This window comes from Salvelinus alpinus, chromosome 1 (assembly GCF_045679555.1).
Source record: "Salvelinus alpinus chromosome 1, SLU_Salpinus.1, whole genome shotgun sequence".
Classification (NCBI taxonomy): Eukaryota; Metazoa; Chordata; class Actinopteri; order Salmoniformes; family Salmonidae; genus Salvelinus; species Salvelinus alpinus.
In genome coordinates, this window is record NC_092086.1 from 103,233,844 (window position 1) to 103,261,690 (window position 27,847).

Below are 27,847 nucleotides of genomic sequence, written 5' to 3' on the forward strand. Positions count from 1 at the left end.
TATGCACAGCTGTTGGAAAGGAAAGCTGTAGATGTCTACGCTATAAGTGCAGCTACTTCCATAGTTAGAAATACTGAAAATGTTTACAATCAACCCGGTCTTCCTAAGGCAGCAGAGAATACATGGTGCAATACATGTCTTACCTGTCTTTCATGTCTGGCTGGTTCTGAGACTTCAGACTGGCCAGCTTCAGTACCTCACTGAGAGAGAGAGTGGGAGAGAAAGAGAGAAAGGGGGAGAGAGAGCGTGAGTTGCCTACCAGGGACAGTCAACATGCATTATATCTAGAGGTACTTTCTAATAAAGAATAATCAACATCAATAATAACACATACAGAAATAAAAATCAATTTACAGCACAAGTGATCTCTGCTTGGCTGTTCGGCTGATATGGGTGTACAGGTTGTCATGGCTATGTAGTGATGAGTGTAGAGGTCATGTCTAACTCTCAGTATGTGTGAACCCCCCGTTTGAGTCGGATGCAGCTGTTCTCCCAGACGAGATGTCTCTGGCAGCACAAAGCTGCGCTTTATCCCTCTCACACACACCCACAAACACGCATACACACACACACGCACGCACACACACACACACATGCTTGCAGGCCTGTGCACTTGGGCTCCTGAGTGGAGCAGCGGTCTAAGGCACTGCATCTCAGTGCAATAGGTGTCACTACAGTCCCTGGTTCGAATCCAGGCTGAATCACATCCGGCCGTGATTGGGAGTCCCATAGGGCGGCGCACAATTGGCCCAGCGTCGTCCGGGTTTGGCCGGTGTAGGCCGTCATTGTAAATAAGAATTAGTTCTTAACTGACTTGCCTAGTTAAATAAAGGTTCAATAAATACACATTTTAAAAATGCACACGTCATGGAGGTCATGAGATGCGATGCACGGTGCGGCCATGTTGGAGGCAGGAGGTTCTAGGAGAAGATGTGATTATATAACACCTCTCCCTCCACCTTATGGGTGGAGCTGGAGAGGGATGAGTCTGTCTCTTTATAGGATGAAGGGAGAGAGGGATGAGTGAAGGAGAAGAAAGATGTATGGCCACTAATAGATAAATCAGGACAAAGTGAATAATAAAGGACCTGATGACACACACAGACAACGTTAAACATGCACTTCAACATGCACACACACAGACGTGTGCACTCATGCACACACATAGACGTGTGCACTCATGCACACATACAGACGTATAAATAGAACTCTACGTCATGCATGACGCTCACCATAACAAAGAGAGATTTCATATGGTCTATCTCTCTCTCTCTGTGGCAGCCTCCCTACATATCTGTACCTATCAGTAGCATACTGATGTCTAGTAAGGCACAGAGGGAACTATGCCATCATAACTGGTTACTGGTTTTCAGGTTCTAATACCAGAAGACTACGTTCTACACAGCATGCTTACACACTGGTATTACAGACTGACTATACAAGTGAATTGTACTTCAAGCTCTCTCAATCTCTCTCATGATCTCCCACTCCATCTCTCGATCGTTTTATTTCTCCCTCAATCTACCTCTCAATCTCTCACTGTGTGTCTCGGCCACATAATCAGTATGAGTAAGCAGCATGAGTCAGATTTATATATGAGTCTATGACTCTATTTGAGTAAGACTTTGATATGAGCCTCTCTCACGTTTCCCTGCACGGGCTTCTGAAGTGCTGGTCTAACCCACACACTGAAACACCTCAAAGCCACATAGCTTACACTCCTCTCCTCCTGTGTATTTTGGGCCCAAAGAAGCTGGCATGTTGGGTTTAGTCGCTGTTTCCAGGGCAGTCTGTAGTCAAGGTATAAATTGAACGCTGAATGCCACCGTATCATCTGAAGAACCATCATTTCCATGCATAGAATTCTGATATGCCGGTACTCCTGGTTCTAGTTCTACTCATTTTTACTAGCACAACATTCCAATACTCTAGTTTCAGCCGTTTACACACACATTCCATCAACAATGCTGTGCAAGCAACAAGCAAGCGTAAGAAACCTTCGTCCATACTCACATTTCCTTGCACAGAGTTCCGATGTGCTGGCTTTCTGAGCTGCCTCGCACCTGCGAGAGACTGAGTTCTTCCTGGAATTTGGAATTGTGCTGTTTCAGTGCCTCGAGCTGGAAGATGATCCACGGATGGATGGAAAGATGAAAGGAAGGAAAGAGACAGACAAAAGAGAGATTTAGACATGCAGTAAACAGTAAACAGAAAAAGCTGTATCTTCTTCACGCCTCTCTAACAGTTTTAGTCACAGACATTAACATGAAGCCACAGTGCTGCGTTACGCTGCTCAACTGGAACAGCCGCTTCCTCGGTATACAAAGATAAACATTACTCATTATATGAGCTGTCTGCCAAACATACGTACAGAGACATACTGTGAGTGTGTGAGGGATGGAGTCACTTCTAGCAACAATATTGATGGAGGAGATGATTCCTCCATCGTCAGTTAAACCACCATTAGGGAGGAGATGGTTCCTTCATCGTCAGTTAAACCACCATTAGGGAGCAGATCGTTCCTCCATCGTCAGTTAAACCACCATTAGGGAGGAGATGGTTCCTCCATCGTCAGTTAAACCACCATTAGGGAGCAGATGGTTCCTCCATCGTCAGTTAAACCACCATTAGGGAGGAGATGGTTCATCCATCGTCAGTTAAACCACCATTAGGGAGGAGATGGTTCCTCCATCGTCAGTTAAACCACCATTAGGGAGGAGATGGTTCCTCCATCGGCAGTTAAACCACCATTAGGGAGCAGATGGTTCCTCCATCGGCAGTTAAACCACCACTAAGGAGGAGATGGTTCCTCCATCGTCAGTTAAACCACCATTAGGGAGGAGATGGTTCCTCCATCGTCAGTTAAACCACCATTAGGGAGGAGATGGTTCCTCCATCGTCAGTTAAACCACCATTAGGGAGGAGATGGTTCCTCCATCGTCAGTTAAACCACCATTAGGGAGCAGATGGTTCCTCCATCGTCAGTTAAACCACCATTAGGGAGGAGATGGTTCATCCATCGTCAGTTAAACCACCATTAGGGAGGAGATGGTTCCTCCATCGTCAGTTAAACCACCATTAGGGAGGAGATGGTTCCTCCATCGGCAGTTAAACCACCATTAGGGAGGAGATGGTTCTTCCATCGTCAGTTAAACCACCATTAGGGAGGAGATGGTTCCTCCATCATCAGTTAAACCACCATTAGGGAGCAGATGGTTCCTCCATCGGCAGTTAAACCACCACTAAGGAGGAGATGGTTCCTCCATCGTCAGTTAAACCACTATTAGGGAGGAGATGGTTCCTCCATCGTCAGTTAAACCACCACTAAGGAGGAGATGGTTCCTCCATCGTCAGTTAAACCACCATTAGGGACAAGATGGTTCCTCCATCGGCAGTTAAACCACCACTAAGGAGGAGATGGTTCCTCCATCGTCAGTTAAACCACCATTAGGGAGGAGATGATTCCTCCATCGTCAGTTAAACCACCATTAGGGAGGAGATGGTTCCTCCATCGTCAGTTAAACCACTATTAGGGAGGAGATGGTTCCTCCATCGTCAGTTAAACCACCATTAGGGAGGAGATGGTTCCTCCATCGTCAGTTAAACCACCATTAGGGAGGAGATGGTTCATCCATCGTCAGTTAAACCACTATTAGGGAGGAGATGGTTCATCCATCGTCAGTTAAACCACTATTAGGGAGGAGATGGTTCCTCCATCGTCAGTTAAACCACTATTAGGGAGGAGATGGTTCCTCCATCGTCAGTTAAACCACCATTAGGGAGGAGATGGTTCCTCCATCGTCAGTTAAACCACCATTAGGGAGGAGATGGTTCCTCCATCGTCAGTTAAACCACTATTAGGGAGCAGATGGTTCCTCCATCGTCAGTTAAACCACCATTAGGGAGGAGATGGTTCCTCCATCGTCAGTTAAACCACTATTAGGGAGGAGATGGTTCCTCCATCGTCAGTTAAACCACCATTAGGGAGGAGATGGATCCTCCATCGTCAGTTAAACCACCATTAGGGAGGAGATGGTTCCTCCATCGTCAGTTAAACCACCATTAGGGAGGAGATGGTTCCTCCATCGGCAGTTAAACCACTATTAGGGAGGAGATGGTTCCTCCATCGTCAGTTAAACCACTATTATGGAGGAGATGGTTCCTCCATCGGCAGTTAAACCACTATTATGGAGGAGATGGTTCCTCCATCGGCAGTTAAACCACCACTAAGGAGGAGATGGTTCCTCCATCGTCAGTTAAACCACCATTAGGGAGGAGATGGTTCCTCCATCATCAGTTAAACCACCATTACAGACAAGATGGTTCCTCCATCGTCAGTTAAACCACCATTCGGGACAAAATGGTTCCTCAATCGTCAGTTAAACCACCATTAGGGAGCAGATGGTTCCTCCATCGTCAGTTAAACCACTATTAGGGAGGAGATGGTTCCTCCATCGTCAGTTAAACCACTATTAGGGAGGAGATGGATCCTCCATCGTCAGTTAAACCACCATTAGGGAGGAGATGGATCCTCCATCGTCAGTTAAACCACCATTAGGGAGGAGATGGTTCATCCATCGTCAGTTAAACCACCATTAGGGAGCAGATGGTTCCTCCATCGGCAGTTAAACCACCATTAGGGAGGAGATGGTTCCTCCATCGTCAGTTAAACCACTATTAGGGAGGAGATGGTTCCTCCATCGTCAGTTAAACCACCATTAGGGAGGAGATGGTTCCTCCATCGTCAGTTAAACCACCATTAGGGAGGAGATGGTTCCTCCATCGTCAGTTAAACCACCATTAGGGAGCAGATGGTTCCTCCATCGTCAGTTAAACCACCATTAGGGAGGAGATGGTTCCTCCATCGTCAGTTAAACCACCATTAGGGAGCAGATGGTTCCTCCATCATCAGTTAAACCACCATTAGGGAGCAGATGGTTCCTCCATCGTCAGTTAAACCACCACTAAGGAGGAGATGGTTCCTCCATCGTCAGTTAAACCACCATTAGGGACAAGATGGTTCCTCCATCGGCAGTTAAACCACCACTAAGGAGGAGATGGTTCCTCCATCGTCAGTTAAACCACCATTAGGGAGGAGATGGTTCCTCCATCATCAGTTAAACCACCATTACAGACAAGATGGTTCCTCCATCGTCAGTTAAACCACCATTCGGGACAAAATGGTTCCTCAATCGTCAGTTAAACCACCATTAGGGAGCAGATGGTTCCTCCATCGTCAGTTAAACCACTATTAGGGAGGAGATGGTTCCTCCATCGTCAGTTAAACCACCATTAGGGAGGAGATGGATCCTCCATCGTCAGTTAAACCACCATTAGGGAGGAGATGGATCCTCCATCGTCAGTTAAACCACCATTAGGGAGGAGATGGTTCATCCATCGTCAGTTAAACCACCATTAGGGAGGAGATGGTTCCTCCATCGTCAGTTAAACCACCATTAGGGAGGAGATGGTTCCTCCATCGGCAGTTAAACCACCATTAGGGAGGAGATGGTTCCTCCATCGTCAGTTAAACCACTATTAGGGAGGAGATGGTTCCTCCATCGTCAGTTAAACCACCATTAGGGAGGAGATGGTTCATCCATCGGCAGTTAAACCACTATTAGGGAGGAGATGATTCCTCCATCGTCAGTTAAACCACTATTAGGGAGGAGATGGTTCCTCCATCGTCAGTTAAACCACTATTAGGGAGGAGATGGTTCCTCCATCGTCAGTTAAACCACCATTAGGGAGGTGATGGTTCCTCCATCGTCAGTTAAACCACCATTAGGGAGGAGATGGTTCCTCCATCGTCAGTTAAACCACCATTAGGGAGGAGATGGTTCCTCCATCGTCAGTTAAACCACCATTAGGGAGGAGATGGTTCATCCATCGTCAGTTAAACCACTATTAGGGAGGAGATGGTTCCTCCATCGTCAGTTAAACCACCATTAGGGAGCAGATGGTTCATCCATCGTCAGTTAAACCACTATTAGGGAGGAGATGGTTCCTCCATCGTCAGTTAAACCACCATTAGGGAGGAGATGGTTCCTCCATCGTCAGTTAAACCACTATTAGGGAGGAGATGGTTCCTCCATCGTCAGTTAAACCACCATTAGGGAGGAGATGGTTCCTCCATCATCAGTTAAACCACCATTAGGGAGGAGATGGTTCCTCCATCGTCAGTTAAACCACCATTAGGGAGGAGATGGTTCCTCCATCGTCAGTTAAACCACTATTAGGGAGGAGATGGTTCCTCCATCGTCAGTTAAACCACCATTAGGGAGGAGATGGATCCTCCATCGTCAGTTAAACCACCATTAGGGAGGAGATGATTCCTCCATCGTCAGTTAAACCACCATTAGGGAGGAGATGGTTCCTCCATCGTCAGTTAAACCACTATTAGGGAGGAGATGGTTCCTCCATCGTCAGTTAAACCACCATTAGGGAGGAGATGGTTCCTCCATCGTCAGTTAAACCACCATTAGGGAGGAGATGGTTCATCCATCGTCAGTTAAACCACTATTAGGGAGGAGATGGTTCATCCATCGTCAGTTAAACCACTATTAGGGAGGAGATGGTTCCTCCATCGTCAGTTAAACCACTATTAGGGAGGAGATGGTTCCTCCATCGTCAGTTAAACCACCATTAGGGAGGAGATGGTTCCTCCATCGTCAGTTAAACCACCATTAGGGAGGAGATGGTTCCTCCATCGTCAGTTAAACCACTATTAGGGAGCAGATGGTTCCTCCATCGTCAGTTAAACCACCATTAGGGAGGAGATGGTTCCTCCATCGTCAGTTAAACCACTATTAGGGAGGAGATGGTTCCTCCATCGTCAGTTAAACCACCATTAGGGAGGAGATGGATCCTCCATCGTCAGTTAAACCACCATTAGGGAGGAGATGGTTCCTCCATCGTCAGTTAAACCACCATTAGGGAGGAGATGGTTCCTCCATCGGCAGTTAAACCACTATTAGGGAGGAGATGGTTCCTCCATCGTCAGTTAAACCACTATTAGGGAGGAGATGGTTCCTCCATCGTCAGTTAAACCACCACTAAGGAGGAGATGGTTCCTCCATCGTCAGTTAAACCACCATTAGGGACAAGATGGTTCCTCCATCGGCAGTTAAACCACCACTAAGGAGGAGATGGTTCCTCCATCATCAGTTAAACCACCATTACAGACAAGATGGTTCCTCCATCGTCAGTTAAACCACCATTCGGGACAAAATGGTTCCTCAATCGTCAGTTAAACCACCATTAGGGAGCAGATGGTTCCTCCATCGTCAGTTAAACCACTATTAGGGAGGAGATGGTTCCTCCATCGTCAGTTAAACCACTATTAGGGAGGAGATGGATCCTCCATCGTCAGTTAAACCACCATTAGGGAGGAGATGGATCCTCCATCGTCAGTTAAACCACCATTAGGGAGGAGATGGTTCATCCATCGTCAGTTAAACCACCATTAGGGAGGAGATGGTTCCTCCATCGTCAGTTAAACCACCATTAGGGAGGAGATGGTTCCTCCATCGTCAGTTAAACCACTATTAGGGAGGAGATGGTTCCTCCATCGTCAGTTAAACCACCATTAGGGAGGAGATGGTTCATCCATCGGCAGTTAAACCACTATTAGGGAGGAGATGATTCCTCCATCGTCAGTTAAACCACTATTAGGGAGGAGATGGTTCCTCCATCGTCAGTTAAACCACTATTAGGGAGGAGATGGTTCCTCCATCGTCAGTTAAACCACCATTAGGGAGGTGATGGTTCCTCCATCGTCAGTTAAACCACCATTAGGGAGGAGATGGTTCCTCCATCGTCAGTTAAACCACCATTAGGGAGGAGATGGTTCCTCCATCGTCAGTTAAACCACCATTAGGGAGGAGATGGTTCATCCATCGTCAGTTAAACCATTATTAGGGAGGAGATGGTTCCTCCATCGTCAGTTAAACCACCATTAGGGAGCAGATGGTTCATCCATCGTCAGTTAAACCACTATTAGGGAGGAGATGGTTCCTCCATCGTCAGTTAAACCACCATTAGGGAGGAGATGGTTCCTCCATCGTCAGTTAAACCACTATTAGGGAGGAGATGGTTCCTCCATCGTCAGTTAAACCACCATTAGGGAGGAGATGGTTCCTCCATCGTCAGTTAAACCACCATTAGGGAGGAGATGGTTCCTCCATCGTCAGTTAAACCACCATTAGGGAGGAGATGGTTCCTCCATCGTCAGTTAAACCACTATTAGGGAGGAGATGGTTCCTCCATCGTCAGTTAAACCACCATTAGGGAGGAGATGGATCCTCCATCGTCAGTTAAACCACCATTAGGGAGGAGATGATTCCTCCATCGTCAGTTAAACCACCATTAGGGAGGAGATGGTTCCTCCATCGTCAGTTAAACCACTATTAGGGAGGAGATGGTTCCTCCATCGTCAGTTAAACCACCATTAGGGAGGAGATGGTTCCTCCATCGTCAGTTAAACCACCATTAGGGAGGAGATGGTTCATCCATCGTCAGTTAAACCACTATTAGGGAGGAGATGGTTCATCCATCGTCAGTTAAACCACTATTAGGGAGGAGATGGTTCCTCCATCGTCAGTTAAACCACTATTAGGGAGGAGATGGTTCCTCCATCGTCAGTTAAACCACCATTAGGGAGGAGATGGTTCCTCCATCGTCAGTTAAACCACCATTAGGGAGGAGATGGTTCCTCCATCGTCAGTTAAACCACTATTAGGGAGCAGATGGTTCCTCCATCGTCAGTTAAACCACCATTAGGGAGGAGATGGTTCCTCCATCGTCAGTTAAACCACTATTAGGGAGGAGATGGTTCCTCCATCGTCAGTTAAACCACCATTAGGGAGGAGATGGATCCTCCATCGTCAGTTAAACCACCATTAGGGAGGAGATGGTTCCTCCATCGTCAGTTAAACCACCATTAGGGAGGAGATGGTTCATCCATCGTCAGTTAAACCACTATTAGGGAGGAGATGGTTCCTCCATCGTCAGTTAAACCACCATTAGGGAGCAGATGGTTCATCCATCGTCAGTTAAACCACTATTAGGGAGGAGATGGTTCCTCCATCGTCAGTTAAACCACCATTAGGGAGGAGATGGTTCCTCCATCGTCAGTTAAACCACTATTAGGGAGGAGATGGTTCCTCCATCGTCAGTTAAACCACCATTAGGGAGGAGATGGATCCTCCATCGTCAGTTAAACCACCATTAGGGAGGAGATGATTCCTCCATCGTCAGTTAAACCACCATTAGGGAGGAGATGGTTCCTCCATCGTCAGTTAAACCACTATTAGGGAGGAGATGGTTCCTCCATCGTCAGTTAAACCACCATTAGGGAGGAGATGGTTCCTCCATCGTCAGTTAAACCACCATTAGGGAGGAGATGGTTCATCCATCGTCAGTTAAACCACTATTAGGGAGGAGATGGTTCATCCATCGTCAGTTAAACCACTATTAGGGAGGAGATGGTTCCTCCATCGTCAGTTAAACCACTATTAGGGAGGAGATGGTTCCTCCATCGTCAGTTAAACCACCATTAGGGAGGAGATGGTTCCTCCATCGTCAGTTAAACCACCATTAGGGAGGAGATGGTTCCTCCATCGTCAGTTAAACCACCATTAGGGAGGAGATGGATCCTCCATCGTCAGTTAAACCACCATTAGGGAGGAGATGGTTCCTCCATCGTCAGTTAAACCACCATTAGGGAGGAGATGGTTCCTCCATCGGCAGTTAAACCACTATTAGGGAGGAGATGGTTCCTCCATCGTCAGTTAAACCACCATTAGGGAGGAGATGGTTCCTCCATCGTCAGTTAAACCACTATTAGGGAGGAGATGGTTCCTCCATCGTCAGTTAAACCACCATTAGGGAGGAGATGGTTCATCCATCGTCAGTTAAACCACTATTAGGGAGGAGATGGTTCCTCCATCGTCAGTTAAACCACTATTAGGGAGGAGATGGTTCCTCCATCGTCAGTTAAACCACCATTAGGGAGGAGATGGTTCCTCCATCGTCAGTTAAACCACCATTAGGGAGGAGATGGTTCCTCCATCGTCAGTTAAACCACCATTAGGGAGGAGATGGTTCCTCCATCGTCAGTTAAACCACTATTAGGGAGCAGATGGTTCCTCCATCGTCAGTTAAACCACCATTAGGGAGGAGATGGTTCCTCCATCGTCAGTTAAACCACTATTAGGGAGGAGATGGTTCCTCCATCGTCAGTTAAACCACCATTAGGGAGGAGATGGATCCTCCATCGTCAGTTAAACCACCATTAGGGAGGAGATGGTTCCTCCATCGTCAGTTAAACCACCATTAGGGAGGAGATGGTTCCTCCATCGGCAGTTAAACCACTATTAGGGAGGAGATGGTTCCTCCATCGTCAGTTAAACCACTATTAGGGAGGAGATGGTTCCTCCATCGTCAGTTAAACCACCACTAAGGAGGAGATGGTTCCTCCATCGTCAGTTAAACCACCATTAGGGACAAGATGGTTCCTCCATCGGCAGTTAAACCACCACTAAGGAGGAGATGGTTCCTCCATCGTCAGTTAAACCACCATTAGGGAGGAGATGGTTCCTCCATCATCAGTTAAACCACCATTACAGACAAGATGGTTCCTCCATCGTCAGTTAAACCACCATTCGGGACAAAATGGTTCCTCAATCGTCAGTTAAACCACCATTAGGGAGCAGATGGTTCCTCCATCGTCAGTTAAACCACTATTAGGGAGGAGATGGTTCCTCCATCGTCAGTTAAACCACTATTAGGGAGGAGATGGATCCTCCATCGTCAGTTAAACCACCATTAGGGAGGAGATGGATCCTCCATCGTCAGTTAAACCACCATTAGGGAGGAGATGGTTCATCCATCGTCAGTTAAACCACCATTAGGGAGGAGATGGTTCCTCCATCGTCAGTTAAACCACCATTAGGGAGGAGATGGTTCCTCCATCGTCAGTTAAACCACCATTAGGGAGGAGATGGTTCCTCCATCGTCAGTTAAACCACTATTAGGGAGGAGATGGTTCCTCCATCGTCAGTTAAACCACCATTAGGGAGGAGATGGATCCTCCATCGTCAGTTAAACCACCATTAGGGAGGAGATGATTCCTCCATCGTCAGTTAAACCACCATTAGGGAGGAGATGGTTCCTCCATCGTCAGTTAAACCACTATTAGGGAGGAGATGGTTCCTCCATCGTCAGTTAAACCACCATTAGGGAGGAGATGGTTCCTCCATCGTCAGTTAAACCACCATTAGGGAGGAGATGGTTCATCCATCGTCAGTTAAACCACTATTAGGGAGGAGATGGTTCATCCATCGTCAGTTAAACCACTATTAGGGAGGAGATGGTTCCTCCATCGTCAGTTAAACCACTATTAGGGAGGAGATGGTTCCTCCATCGTCAGTTAAACCACCATTAGGGAGGAGATGGTTCCTCCATCGTCAGTTAAACCACCATTAGGGAGGAGATGGTTCCTCCATCGTCAGTTAAACCACCATTAGGGAGGAGATGGATCCTCCATCGTCAGTTAAACCACCATTAGGGAGGAGATGGTTCCTCCATCGTCAGTTAAACCACCATTAGGGAGGAGATGGTTCCTCCATCGGCAGTTAAACCACTATTAGGGAGGAGATGGTTCCTCCATCGTCAGTTAAACCACCATTAGGGAGGAGATGGTTCCTCCATCGTCAGTTAAACCACTATTAGGGAGGAGATGGTTCCTCCATCGTCAGTTAAACCACCATTAGGGAGGAGATGGTTCATCCATCGTCAGTTAAACCACTATTAGGGAGGAGATGGTTCCTCCATCGTCAGTTAAACCACTATTAGGGAGGAGATGGTTCCTCCATCGTCAGTTAAACCACCATTAGGGAGGAGATGGTTCCTCCATCGTCAGTTAAACCACCATTAGGGAGGAGATGGTTCCTCCATCGTCAGTTAAACCACCATTAGGGAGGAGATGGTTCCTCCATCGTCAGTTAAACCACTATTAGGGAGCAGATGGTTCCTCCATCGTCAGTTAAACCACCATTAGGGAGGAGATGGTTCCTCCATCGTCAGTTAAACCACTATTAGGGAGGAGATGGTTCCTCCATCGTCAGTTAAACCACCATTAGGGAGGAGATGGATCCTCCATCGTCAGTTAAACCACCATTAGGGAGGAGATGGTTCCTCCATCGTCAGTTAAACCACCATTAGGGAGGAGATGGTTCCTCCATCGGCAGTTAAACCACTATTAGGGAGGAGATGGTTCCTCCATCGTCAGTTAAACCACTATTAGGGAGGAGATGGTTCCTCCATCGTCAGTTAAACCACCACTAAGGAGGAGATGGTTCCTCCATCGTCAGTTAAACCACCATTAGGGACAAGATGGTTCCTCCATCGGCAGTTAAACCACCACTAAGGAGGAGATGGTTCCTCCATCGTCAGTTAAACCACCATTAGGGAGGAGATGGTTCCTCCATCATCAGTTAAACCACCATTACAGACAAGATGGTTCCTCCATCGTCAGTTAAACCACCATTCGGGACAAAATGGTTCCTCAATCGTCAGTTAAACCACCATTAGGGAGCAGATGGTTCCTCCATCGTCAGTTAAACCACTATTAGGGAGGAGATGGTTCCTCCATCGTCAGTTAAACCACTATTAGGGAGGAGATGGATCCTCCATCGTCAGTTAAACCACCATTAGGGAGGAGATGGATCCTCCATCGTCAGTTAAACCACCATTAGGGAGGAGATGGTTCATCCATCGTCAGTTAAACCACCATTAGGTAGGAGATGGTTCCTCCATCGTCAGTTAAACCACCATTAGGGAGGAGATGGTTCCTCCATCGTCAGTTAAACCACTATTAGGGAGGAGATGGTTCCTCCATCGTCAGTTAAACCACCATTAGGGAGGAGATGGTTCATCCATCGGCAGTTAAACCACTATTAGGGAGGAGATGATTCCTCCATCGTCAGTTAAACCACTATTAGGGAGGAGATGGTTCCTCCATCGTCAGTTAAACCACCATTAGGGAGGAGATGGTTCCTCCATCGTCAGTTAAACCACCATTAGGGAGGAGATGGTTCATCCATCGTCAGTTAAACCACTATTAGGGAGGAGATGGTTCCTCCATCGTCAGTTAAACCACCATTAGGGAGCAGATGGTTCATCCATCGTCAGTTAAACCACTATTAGGGAGGAGATGGTTCCTCCATCGTCAGTTAAACCACCATTAGGGAGGAGATGGTTCCTCCATCGTCAGTTAAACCACTATTAGGGAGGAGATGGTTCCTCCATCGTCAGTTAAACCACCATTAGGGAGGAGATGGTTCCTCCATCATCAGTTAAACCACCATTAGGGAGGAGATGGTTCCTCCATCGTCAGTTAAACCACCATTAGGGAGGAGATGGTTCCTCCATCGTCAGTTAAACCACTATTAGGGAGGAGATGGTTCCTCCATCGTCAGTTAAACCACCATTAGGGAGGAGATGGATCCTCCATCGTCAGTTAAACCACCATTAGGGAGGAGATGATTCCTCCATCGTCAGTTAAACCACCATTAGGGAGGAGATGGTTCCTCCATCGTCAGTTAAACCACTATTAGGGAGGAGATGGTTCCTCCATCGTCAGTTAAACCACCATTAGGGAGGAGATGGTTCCTCCATCGTCAGTTAAACCACCATTAGGGAGGAGATGGTTCATCCATCGTCAGTTAAACCACTATTAGGGAGGAGATGGTTCATCCATCGTCAGTTAAACCACTATTAGGGAGGAGATGGTTCCTCCATCGTCAGTTAAACCACTATTAGGGAGGAGATGGTTCCTCCATCGTCAGTTAAACCACCATTAGGGAGGAGATGGTTCCTCCATCGTCAGTTAAACCACCATTAGGGAGGAGATGGTTCCTCCATCGTCAGTTAAACCACCATTAGGGAGGAGATGGATCCTCCATCGTCAGTTAAACCACCATTAGGGAGGAGATGGTTCCTCCATCGTCAGTTAAACCACCATTAGGGAGGAGATGGTTCCTCCATCGGCAGTTAAACCACTATTAGGGAGGAGATGGTTCCTCCATCGTCAGTTAAACCACCATTAGGGAGGAGATGGTTCCTCCATCGTCAGTTAAACCACTATTAGGGAGGAGATGGTTCCTCCATCGTCAGTTAAACCACCATTAGGGAGGAGATGGTTCATCCATCGTCAGTTAAACCACTATTAGGGAGGAGATGGTTCCTCCATCGTCAGTTAAACCACTATTAGGGAGGAGATGGTTCCTCCATCGTCAGTTAAACCACCATTAGGGAGGAGATGGTTCCTCCATCGTCAGTTAAACCACCATTAGGGAGGAGATGGTTCCTCCATCGTCAGTTAAACCACCATTAGGGAGGAGATGGTTCCTCCATCGTCAGTTAAACCACTATTAGGGAGCAGATGGTTCCTCCATCGTCAGTTAAACCACCATTAGGGAGGAGATGGTTCCTCCATCGTCAGTTAAACCACTATTAGGGAGGAGATGGTTCCTCCATCGTCAGTTAAACCACCATTAGGGAGGAGATGGATCCTCCATCGTCAGTTAAACCACCATTAGGGAGGAGATGGTTCCTCCATCGTCAGTTAAACCACCATTAGGGAGGAGATGGTTCCTCCATCGGCAGTTAAACCACTATTAGGGAGGAGATGGTTCCTCCATCGTCAGTTAAACCACTATTAGGGAGGAGATGGTTCCTCCATCGTCAGTTAAACCACCACTAAGGAGGAGATGGTTCCTCCATCGTCAGTTAAACCACCATTAGGGACAAGATGGTTCCTCCATCGGCAGTTAAACCACCACTAAGGAGGAGATGGTTCCTCCATCGTCAGTTAAACCACCATTAGGGAGGAGATGGTTCCTCCATCATCAGTTAAACCACCATTACAGACAAGATGGTTCCTCCATCGTCAGTTAAACCACCATTCGGGACAAAATGGTTCCTCAATCGTCAGTTAAACCACCATTAGGGAGCAGATGGTTCCTCCATCGTCAGTTAAACCACTATTAGGGAGGAGATGGTTCCTCCATCGTCAGTTAAACCACTATTAGGGAGGAGATGGATCCTCCATCGTCAGTTAAACCACCATTAGGGAGGAGATGGATCCTCCATCGTCAGTTAAACCACCATTAGGGAGGAGATGGTTCATCCATCGTCAGTTAAACCACCATTAGGGAGGAGATGGTTCCTCCATCGTCAGTTAAACCACCATTAGGGAGGAGATGGTTCCTCCATCGTCAGTTAAACCACCATTAGGGAGGAGATGGTTCCTCCATCGTCAGTTAAACCACTATTAGGGAGGAGATGGTTCCTCCATCGTCAGTTAAACCACCATTAGGGAGGAGATGGATCCTCCATCGTCAGTTAAACCACCATTAGGGAGGAGATGATTCCTCCATCGTCAGTTAAACCACCATTAGGGAGGAGATGGTTCCTCCATCGTCAGTTAAACCACTATTAGGGAGGAGATGGTTCCTCCATCGTCAGTTAAACCACCATTAGGGAGGAGATGGTTCCTCCATCGTCAGTTAAACCACCATTAGGGAGGAGATGGTTCATCCATCGTCAGTTAAACCACTATTAGGGAGGAGATGGTTCATCCATCGTCAGTTAAACCACTATTAGGGAGGAGATGGTTCCTCCATCGTCAGTTAAACCACTATTAGGGAGGAGATGGTTCCTCCATCGTCAGTTAAACCACCATTAGGGAGGAGATGGTTCCTCCATCGTCAGTTAAACCACCATTAGGGAGGAGATGGTTCCTCCATCGTCAGTTAAACCACCATTAGGGAGGAGATGGATCCTCCATCGTCAGTTAAACCACCATTAGGGAGGAGATGGTTCCTCCATCGTCAGTTAAACCACCATTAGGGAGGAGATGGTTCCTCCATCGGCAGTTAAACCACTATTAGGGAGGAGATGGTTCCTCCATCGTCAGTTAAACCACCATTAGGGAGGAGATGGTTCCTCCATCGTCAGTTAAACCACTATTAGGGAGGAGATGGTTCCTCCATCGTCAGTTAAACCACCATTAGGGAGGAGATGGTTCATCCATCGTCAGTTAAACCACTATTAGGGAGGAGATGGTTCCTCCATCGTCAGTTAAACCACTATTAGGGAGGAGATGGTTCCTCCATCGTCAGTTAAACCACCATTAGGGAGGAGATGGTTCCTCCATCGTCAGTTAAACCACCATTAGGGAGGAGATGGTTCCTCCATCGTCAGTTAAACCACCATTAGGGAGGAGATGGTTCCTCCATCGTCAGTTAAACCACTATTAGGGAGCAGATGGTTCCTCCATCGTCAGTTAAACCACCATTAGGGAGGAGATGGTTCCTCCATCGTCAGTTAAACCACTATTAGGGAGGAGATGGTTCCTCCATCGTCAGTTAAACCACCATTAGGGAGGAGATGGATCCTCCATCGTCAGTTAAACCACCATTAGGGAGGAGATGGTTCCTCCATCGTCAGTTAAACCACCATTAGGGAGGAGATGGTTCCTCCATCGGCAGTTAAACCACTATTAGGGAGGAGATGGTTCCTCCATCGTCAGTTAAACCACTATTAGGGAGGAGATGGTTCCTCCATCGTCAGTTAAACCACCACTAAGGAGGAGATGGTTCCTCCATCGTCAGTTAAACCACCATTAGGGACAAGATGGTTCCTCCATCGGCAGTTAAACCACCACTAAGGAGGAGATGGTTCCTCCATCGTCAGTTAAACCACCATTAGGGAGGAGATGGTTCCTCCATCATCAGTTAAACCACCATTACAGACAAGATGGTTCCTCCATCGTCAGTTAAACCACCATTCGGGACAAAATGGTTCCTCAATCGTCAGTTAAACCACCATTAGGGAGCAGATGGTTCCTCCATCGTCAGTTAAACCACTATTAGGGAGGAGATGGTTCCTCCATCGTCAGTTAAACCACTATTAGGGAGGAGATGGATCCTCCATCGTCAGTTAAACCACCATTAGGGAGGAGATGGATCCTCCATCGTCAGTTAAACCACCATTAGGGAGGAGATGGTTCATCCATCGTCAGTTAAACCACCATTAGGGAGGAGATGGTTCCTCCATCGTCAGTTAAACCACCATTAGGGAGGAGATGGTTCCTCCATCGTCAGTTAAACCACTATTAGGGAGGAGATGGTTCCTCCATCGTCAGTTAAACCACCATTAGGGAGGAGATGGTTCATCCATCGGCAGTTAAACCACTATTAGGGAGGAGATGATTCCTCCATCGTCAGTTAAACCACTATTAGGGAGGAGATGGTTCCTCCATCGTCAGTTAAACCACTATTAGGGAGGAGATGGTTCCTCCATCGTCAGTTAAACCACCATTAGGGAGGTGATGGTTCCTCCATCGTCAGTTAAACCACCATTAGGGAGGAGATGGTTCCTCCATCGTCAGTTAAACCACCATTAGGGAGGAGATGGTTCCTCCATCGTCAGTTAAACCACCATTAGGGAGGAGATGGTTCATCCATCGTCAGTTAAACCACTATTAGGGAGGAGATGGTTCCTCCATCGTCAGTTAAACCACCATTAGGGAGCAGATGGTTCATCCATCGTCAGTTAAACCACTATTAGGGAGGAGATGGTTCCTCCATCGTCAGTTAAACCACCATTAGGGAGGAGATGGTTCCTCCATCGTCAGTTAAACCACTATTAGGGAGGAGATGGTTCCTCCATCGTCAGTTAAACCACCATTAGGGAGGAGATGGTTCCTCCATCATCAGTTAAACCACCATTAGGGAGGAGATGGTTCCTCCATCGTCAGTTAAACCACCATTAGGGAGGAGATGGTTCCTCCATCGTCAGTTAAACCACTATTAGGGAGGAGATGGTTCCTCCATCGTCAGTTAAACCACCATTAGGGAGGAGATGGATCCTCCATCGTCAGTTAAACCACCATTAGGGAGGAGATGATTCCTCCATCGTCAGTTAAACCACCATTAGGGAGGAGATGGTTCCTCCATCGTCAGTTAAACCACTATTAGGGAGGAGATGGTTCCTCCATCGTCAGTTAAACCACCATTAGGGAGGAGATGGTTCCTCCATCGTCAGTTAAACCACCATTAGGGAGGAGATGGTTCATCCATCGTCAGTTAAACCACTATTAGGGAGGAGATGGTTCATCCATCGTCAGTTAAACCACTATTAGGGAGGAGATGGTTCCTCCATCGTCAGTTAAACCACTATTAGGGAGGAGATGGTTCCTCCATCGTCAGTTAAACCACCATTAGGGAGGAGATGGTTCCTCCATCGTCAGTTAAACCACCATTAGGGAGGAGATGGTTCCTCCATCGTCAGTTAAACCACTATTAGGGAGCAGATGGTTCCTCCATCGTCAGTTAAACCACCATTAGGGAGGAGATGGTTCCTCCATCGTCAGTTAAACCACCATTAGGGAGGAGATGGTTCCTCCATCATCAGTTAAACCACCATTACAGACAAGATGGTTCCTCCATCGTCAGTTAAACCACCATTCGGGACAAAATGGTTCCTCAATCGTCAGTTAAACCACCATTAGGGAGCAGATGGTTCCTCCATCGTCAGTTAAACCACTATTAGGGAGGAGATGGTTCCTCCATCGTCAGTTAAACCACTATTAGGGAGGAGATGGATCCTCCATCGTCAGTTAAACCACCATTAGGGAGGAGATGGATCCTCCATCGTCAGTTAAACCACCATTAGGGAGGAGATGGTTCATCCATGGTCAGTTAAACCACCATTAGGGAGGAGATGGTTCCTCCATCGTCAGTTAAACCACCATTAGGGAGGAGATGGTTCCTCCATCGTCAGTTAAACCACTATTAGGGAGGAGATGGTTCCTCCATCGTCAGTTAAACCACCATTAGGGAGGAGATGGTTCATCCATCGGCAGTTAAACCACTATTAGGGAGGAGATGATTCCTCCATCGTCAGTTAAACCACTATTAGGGAGGAGATGGTTCCTCCATCGTCAGTTAAACCACTATTAGGGAGGAGATGGTTCCTCCATCGTCAGTTAAACCACCATTAGGGAGGTGATGGTTCCTCCATCGTCAGTTAAACCACCATTAGGGAGGAGATGGTTCCTCCATCGTCAGTTAAACCACCATTAGGGAGGAGATGGTTCCTCCATCGTCAGTTAAACCACCATTAGGGAGGAGATGGTTCATCCATCGTCAGTTAAACCACTATTAGGGAGGAGATGGTTCCTCCATCGTCAGTTAAACCACCATTAGGGAGCAGATGGTTCATCCATCGTCAGTTAAACCACTATTAGGGAGGAGATGGTTCCTCCATCGTCAGTTAAACCACCATTAGGGAGGAGATGGTTCCTCCATCGTCAGTTAAACCACTATTAGGGAGGAGATGGTTCCTCCATCGTCAGTTAAACCACCATTAGGGAGGAGATGGTTCCTCCATCATCAGTTAAACCACCATTAGGGAGGAGATGGTTCCTCCATCGTCAGTTAAACCACCATTAGGGAGGAGATGGTTCCTCCATCGTCAGTTAAACCACTATTAGGGAGGAGATGGTTCCTCCATCGTCAGTTAAACCACCATTAGGGAGGAGATGGATCCTCCATCGTCAGTTAAACCACCATTAGGGAGGAGATGATTCCTCCATCGTCAGTTAAACCACCATTAGGGAGGAGATGGTTCCTCCATCGTCAGTTAAACCACTATTAGGGAGGAGATGGTTCCTCCATCGTCAGTTAAACCACCATTAGGGAGGAGATGGTTCCTCCATCGTCAGTTAAACCACCATTAGGGAGGAGATGGTTCATCCATCGTCAGTTAAACCACTATTAGGGAGGAGATGGTTCATCCATCGTCAGTTAAACCACTATTAGGGAGGAGATGGTTCCTCCATCGTCAGTTAAACCACTATTAGGGAGGAGATGGTTCCTCCATCGTCAGTTAAACCACCATTAGGGAGGAGATGGTTCCTCCATCGTCAGTTAAACCACCATTAGGGAGGAGATGGTTCCTCCATCGTCAGTTAAACCACTATTAGGGAGCAGATGGTTCCTCCATCGTCAGTTAAACCACCATTAGGGAGGAGATGGTTCCTCCATCGTCAGTTAAACCACTATTAGGGAGGAGATGGTTCCTCCATCGTCAGTTAAACCACCATTAGGGAGGAGATGGATCCTCCATCGTCAGTTAAACCACCATTAGGGAGGAGATGGTTCCTCCATCGTCAGTTAAACCACCATTAGGGAGGAGATGGTTCATCCATCGTCAGTTAAACCACTATTAGGGAGGAGATGGTTCCTCCATCGTCAGTTAAACCACCATTAGGGAGCAGATGGTTCATCCATCGTCAGTTAAACCACTATTAGGGAGGAGATGGTTCCTCCATCGTCAGTTAAACCACCATTAGGGAGGAGATGGTTCCTCCATCGTCAGTTAAACCACTATTAGGGAGGAGATGGTTCCTCCATCGTCAGTTAAACCACCATTAGGGAGGAGATGGTTCCTCCATCATCAGTTAAACCACCATTAGGGAGGAGATGGTTCCTCCATCGTCAGTTAAACCACCATTAGGGAGGAGATGGTTCCTCCATCGTCAGTTAAACCACTATTAGGGAGGAGATGGTTCCTCCATCGTCAGTTAAACCACCATTAGGGAGGAGATGGATCCTCCATCGTCAGTTAAACCACCATTAGGGAGGAGATGATTCCTCCATCGTCAGTTAAACCACCATTAGGGAGGAGATGGTTCCTCCATCGTCAGTTAAACCACTATTAGGGAGGAGATGGTTCCTCCATCGTCAGTTAAACCACCATTAGGGAGGAGATGGTTCCTCCATCGTCAGTTAAACCACCATTAGGGAGGAGATGGTTCATCCATCGTCAGTTAAACCACTATTAGGGAGGAGATGGTTCATCCATCGTCAGTTAAACCACTATTAGGGAGGAGATGGTTCCTCCATCGTCAGTTAAACCACTATTAGGGAGGAGATGGTTCCTCCATCGTCAGTTAAACCACCATTAGGGAGGAGATGGTTCCTCCATCGTCAGTTAAACCACCATTAGGGAGGAGATGGTTCCTCCATCGTCAGTTAAACCACTATTAGGGAGCAGATGGTTCCTCCATCGTCAGTTAAACCACCATTAGGGAGGAGATGGTTCCTCCATCGTCAGTTAAACCACTATTAGGGAGGAGATGGTTCCTCCATCGTCAGTTAAACCACCATTAGGGAGGAGATGGATCCTCCATCGTCAGTTAAACCACCATTAGGGAGGAGATGGTTCCTCCATCGTCAGTTAAACCACCATTAGGGAGGAGATGGTTCCTCCATCGGCAGTTAAACCACTATTAGGGAGGAGATGGTTCCTCCATCGTCAGTTAAACCACCATTAGGGAGGAGATGGTGCCTCCATCATCAGTTAAACCACCATTAGGGAGGAGATGGTTCCTCCATCGTCAGTTAAACCACCATTAGGGAGGAGATGGTTCCTCCATCGTCAGTTAAACCACTATTAGGGAGGAGATGGTTCCTCCATCGTCAGTTAAACCACCATTAGGGAGGAGATGGATCCTCCATCGTCAGTTAAACCACCATTAGGGAGGAGATGATTCCTCCATCGTCAGTTAAACCACCATTAGGGAGGAGATGGTTCCTCCATCGTCAGTTAAACCACTATTAGGGAGGAGATGGTTCCTCCATCGTCAGTTAAACCACCATTAGGGAGGAGATGGTTCCTCCATCGTCAGTTAAACCACCATTAGGGAGGAGATGGTTCATCCATCGTCAGTTAAACCACTATTAGGGAGGAGATGGTTCATCCATCGTCAGTTAAACCACTATTAGGGAGGAGATGGTTCCTCCATCGTCAGTTAAACCACTATTAGGGAGGAGATGGTTCCTCCATCGTCAGTTAAACCACCATTAGGGAGGAGATGGTTCCTCCATCGTCAGTTAAACCACCATTAGGGAGGAGATGGTTCCTCCATCGTCAGTTAAACCACTATTAGGGAGCAGATGGTTCCTCCATCGTCAGTTAAACCACCATTAGGGAGGAGATGGTTCCTCCATCGTCAGTTAAACCACTATTAGGGAGGAGATGGTTCCTCCATCGTCAGTTAAACCACCATTAGGGAGGAGATGGATCCTCCATCGTCAGTTAAACCACCATTAGGGAGGAGATGGTTCCTCCATCGTCAGTTAAACCACCATTAGGGAGGAGATGGTTCATCCATCGTCAGTTAAACCACTATTAGGGAGGAGATGGTTCCTCCATCGTCAGTTAAACCACCATTAGGGAGCAGATGGTTCATCCATCGTCAGTTAAACCACTATTAGGGAGGAGATGGTTCCTCCATCGTCAGTTAAACCACCATTAGGGAGGAGATGGTTCCTCCATCGTCAGTTAAACCACTATTAGGGAGGAGATGGTTCCTCCATCGTCAGTTAAACCACCATTAGGGAGGAGATGGTTCCTCCATCATCAGTTAAACCACCATTAGGGAGGAGATGGTTCCTCCATCGTCAGTTAAACCACCATTAGGGAGGAGATGGTTCCTCCATCGTCAGTTAAACCACTATTAGGGAGGAGATGGTTCCTCCATCGTCAGTTAAACCACCATTAGGGAGGAGATGGATCCTCCATCGTCAGTTAAACCACCATTAGGGAGGAGATGATTCCTCCATCGTCAGTTAAACCACCATTAGGGAGGAGATGGTTCCTCCATCGTCAGTTAAACCACTATTAGGGAGGAGATGGTTCCTCCATCGTCAGTTAAACCACCATTAGGGAGGAGATGGTTCCTCCATCGTCAGTTAAACCACCATTAGGGAGGAGATGGTTCATCCATCGTCAGTTAAACCACTATTAGGGAGGAGATGGTTCATCCATCGTCAGTTAAACCACTATTAGGGAGGAGATGGTTCCTCCATCGTCAGTTAAACCACTATTAGGGAGGAGATGGTTCCTCCATCGTCAGTTAAACCACCATTAGGGAGGAGATGGTTCCTCCATCGTCAGTTAAACCACCATTAGGGAGGAGATGGTTCCTCCATCGTCAGTTAAACCACTATTAGGGAGCAGATGGTTCCTCCATCGTCAGTTAAACCACCATTAGGGAGGAGATGGTTCCTCCATCGTCAGTTAAACCACTATTAGGGAGGAGATGGTTCCTCCATCGTCAGTTAAACCACCATTAGGGAGGAGATGGATCCTCCATCGTCAGTTAAACCACCATTAGGGAGGAGATGGTTCCTCCATCGTCAGTTAAACCACCATTAGGGAGGAGATGGTTCCTCCATCGGCAGTTAAACCACTATTAGGGAGGAGATGGTTCCTCCATCGTCAGTTAAACCACCACTAAGGAGGAGATGGTTCCTCCATCGTCAGTTAAACCACCATTAGGGACAAGATGGTTCCTCCATCGGCAGTTAAACCACCACTAAGGAGGAGATGGTTCCTCCATCGTCAGTTAAACCACCATTAGGGAGGAGATGGTTCCTCCATCATCAGTTAAACCACCATTACAGACAAGATGGTTCCTCCATCGTCAGTTAAACCACCATTCGGGACAAAATGGTTCCTCAATCATCAGTTAAACCACCATTAGGGAGCAGATGGTTCCTCCATCGTCAGTTAAACCACTATTAGGGAGGAGATGGTTCCTCCATCGTCAGTTAAACCACTATTAGGGAGGAGATGGATCCTCCATCGTCAGTTAAACCACCATTAGGGAGGAGATGGATCCTCCATCGTCAGTTAAACCACCATTAGGGAGGAGATGGTTCATCCATCGTCAGTTAAACCACCATTAGGGAGGAGATGGTTCCTCCATCGTCAGTTAAACCACCATTAGGGAGGAGATGGTTCCTCCATCGTCAGTTAAACCACCATTAGGGAGGAGATGGTTCCTCCATCGTCAGTTAAACCACCATTAGGGAGGAGATGGTTCATCCATCGGCAGTTAAACCACTATTAGGGAGGAGATGATTCCTCCATCGTCAGTTAAACCACTATTAGGGAGGAGATGGTTCCTCCATCGTCAGTTAAACCACTATTAGGGAGGAGATGGTTCCTCCATCGTCAGTTAAACCACCATTAGGGAGGTGATGGTTCCTCCATCGTCAGTTAAACCACCATTAGGGAGGAGATGGTTCCTCCATCGTCAGTTAAACCACCATTAGGGAGGAGATGGTTCCTCCATCGTCAGTTAAACCACCATTAGGGAGGAGATGGTTCATCCATCGTCAGTTAAACCACTATTAGGGAGGAGATGGTTCCTCCATCGTCAGTTAAACCACCATTAGGGAGCAGATGGTTCATCCATCGTCAGTTAAACCACCATTAGGGAGGAGATGGTTCCTCCATCGTCAGTTAAACCACTATTAGGGAGGAGATGGTTCCTCCATCGTCAGTTAAACCACCATTAGGGAGGAGATGGATCCTCCATCGTCAGTTAAACCACCATTAGGGAGGAGATGGTTCCTCCATCGTCAGTTAAACCACCATTAGGGAGGAGATGGTTCCTCCATCGGCAGTTAAACCACTATTAGGGAGGAGATGGTTCCTCCATCGTCAGTTAAACCACTATTAGGGAGGAGATGGTTCCTCCATCGTCAGTTAAACCACTATTAGGGAGGAGATGGTTCCTCCATCGTCAGTTAAACCACCATTAGGGAGGAGATGGTTCATCCATCGTCAGTTAAACCACTATTAGGGAGCAGATGGTTCATCCATCGTCAGTTAAACCACTATTAGGGAGGAGATGGTTCATCCATCGTCAGTTAAACCACCATTAGGGAGCAGATGGTTCATCCATCGTCAGTTAAACCACTATTAGGGAGGAGATGGATCCTCCATCGTCAGTTAAACCACCATTAGGGAGCAGATGGTTCCTCCATCGTCAGTTAAACCACCATTAGGGAGGAGATGGTTCCTCCATCGGCAGTTAAACCACTATTAGGGAGGAGATGGTTCCTCCATCGTCAGTTAAACCACTATTAGGGAGGAGATGGTTCCTCCATCGTCAGTTAAACCACTATTAGGGAGGAGATGGTTCCTCCATCGTCAGTTAAACCACCATTAGGGAGGAGATGGTTCATCCATCGTCAGTTAAACCACTATTAGGGAGCAGATGGTTCATCCATCGTCAGTTAAACCACTATTAGGGAGGAGATGGTTCATCCATCGTCAGTTAAACCACCATTAGGGAGCAGATGGTTCATCCATCGTCAGTTAAACCACTATTAGGGAGGAGATGGATCCTCCATCGTCAGTTAAACCACCATTAGGGAGCAGATGGTTCCTCCATCGGCAGTTAAACCACTATTAGGGAGGAGATGGTTGCTCTGAGGCAAAACCAGCAGAGACCACGCAGAGATAATGATAATGACTAAAAGATCATGTTTGTTCCTAAAGGGACAGCAGCACAGGGGAATCAAACCATTAGCGTTCAAATCATGAGTCAAATTCTAAGTCATTTTAAGCTTTCACTACTACCAAGACGGGGTCCGCAATTCCATTCAGCCACGGGCTGATGTTTTCTTTAGGATGGTCGGGTTGCCAGAACATAATTAGAAATAATTTGTACACTGCAGATTGACCGCAAGAAGTCCAAACCAATATAGTATTTGACAAGAACAGAATCTTTTCAAACCTTGATTACATTGGGATAGATCACATATGGGGATATTTGGGAACAGATTTCTTATTTAAAATACTTTTAAATAGATTTCCTGTTGAATTTACAGTATTTTATGTCCAACAGCGATTTACATTTTTTTTTTAATGAAAACTTGGGGGGCCAAAGAAAATCCCCCACGGGCCGCCTACACACACACATCCAACAAGATACAAACAACCAGACAACAAACTCACCCTCAGTCCCAAAGGCAAAAACAACAATCTCTCTTCCTAAAAATACAATCATCTAAATCAGTAACCTCAAGTACTTTCATATTCAAATCATCCTCACTCATCCTCCCTCAATTACCATTCAAGAACAAATCGCCCCCAAATAGAACACAACTGCAGCAGATTGAAACACGGAGTCGAACTAAAAAACAATCAGCTAAAACATCACCAATCCATTTGAACGACGACACACAGATGTAAGAAATCTGATGCGAGGAACCGAACAGCTGTGTTTACCTGGTAGTGAGAGGAGTAGACGCTGCTTGGATAGCCCTGGTGCATAGCAGCCACATCCATGCCTGAACAGCTCTACCGTACAGTGTGGTCCTCTGTCAGAGCTCTCTCTCTCCCCCAGTACTGGTCTGTCTGTCCCAGTGGCAGGACCGTCCCTCTAAATGTCAATACTGTACTATCCCAGTGTTCTCTCCCAGTGACACACACAATAAAGCAGCCTCCCTATCAATAAACCATCAGCTCCCACCCCCTACCGTGCCCGCCAGAGAGAGAGAGGTAAGAGAAAGAATGTGAATGTGTGTGTGTGTTGCCTGAGCACACGCTCGCTAGCTGGCTGGCTCACACACACGCAACAGAGAGGAGCAGCGCCTTCATTATGTAAGTCCCAACAGGCTCCTCTTCCCACCCTCACGCACGCACACACTCACTGTCTTTCTGGCACACACAATATCACTCACTCACACTCACAGAAATGCATAATCTCTCACTCACTCACTTAGTCACGCCATGCACACAGACACACACACATTCTCACAGACACTTACAATCTCTGCTGGACTCGATTGGTCCCACCTTCACACTTCGTTCACAGTCGGTCAGAAAACCCTTAAATTAATCAGCCTCCCACGTCCCAACCAGTTGACTGACTGAAAGACCAACAGTTGTGATCCAGGATAGATAGGTAGATCTATGGATCGCTACATATCTGGCACTATTACAGCTCTATATTATATCTATACAGTGCATTCGTTAAGTATTCAGACCCCTTTACTTTTTCCACATTTTGTTACGTTATAGTCTTATGGATTAAATAAAAATGTTTCCTCATCAATGTACATACAATATCCCATAATGACGAAGCGAAAACAGATTTTTAGAAATTATTGCAAATGTATTCAAAATAAAAACAGAAAGTATTCAGACCCTTTGCTATGAGACTCAAAATTGAGCTTAGGTGCATCCTTTTTTTATTGATGTATTTTAAATGTGATATAATTTTTTATATATATTATACAGTCGAAGTCGGAAGTTTACATACACTTAGGTTGGAGTCATTAAAACTTGTTTGTCAACCAATCAACACATTTCTTATTAACAAACTATAGTTTTGGCAAGTCGGTTAGGACATCTACTTTGTGCATGACACAAGTAATTTTTCCAACAATTGTTTACAGACAGATTATTTCACTTATAATTCACTGTATCACAACTCCAGTGGGTCAGAAGTTTACATACACTAAATTGTCTGTGCCTTTAAACAGCTTGGGAAATTCCAGAAAATGATGTCATGGCTTTAGAAGCTTCTGATAGGCTAATTGACATCAATTGAGTTAATTGGAGGTGTACCTGCGGATGTATTTCAAGGCCTACCTTCAAATTCAGTGCCTCTTTGCTTGACATCATGGGAAAATCAAAAGAAATCAGCCAAGACCTCAGAAAAACAATTGTAGACCTCCACAAGTCTGGTTCATCCTTAAGAGCAATTTCCAAACATCTGAAGGTACCACGTTCATCTGTACAAACAATAGTACGCAAGGATAAACACCATGGAACCACACATCCATCATACCGCTCAGGAAGGAGACGCATTCTGTCTCCTAGAGATGAATGTACTTTGGCGCGAAAAGTGCAAATCAATCCCAGAACAACAGCAAAGGACCTTGTGAAGATGCTGGAGGAAACAGGT

At 46.7% G+C, this 27,847-nt stretch overlaps 1 protein-coding gene across 3 annotated transcripts in view; it reads right to left on the reverse strand.

Moving 5' to 3' along the window:
- Positions 1 to 27,847, reverse strand: part of LOC139537281 (CAP-Gly domain-containing linker protein 1-like) — a 61,865-nt gene that overhangs the window by 7,330 nt on the left and 26,688 nt on the right. For all 3 annotated transcript variants that reach the window (XM_071338436.1, XM_071338427.1, XM_071338419.1), the window contains 2 exons: positions 2,014 to 2,120; positions 144 to 200 (listed from right to left, as the gene is read on the reverse strand). In XM_071338436.1, coding sequence (XP_071194537.1) covers positions 144 to 200; positions 2,014 to 2,120 — 164 coding nt within the window. The remainder of the gene's footprint in view (positions 1 to 143; positions 201 to 2,013; positions 2,121 to 27,847) is intronic.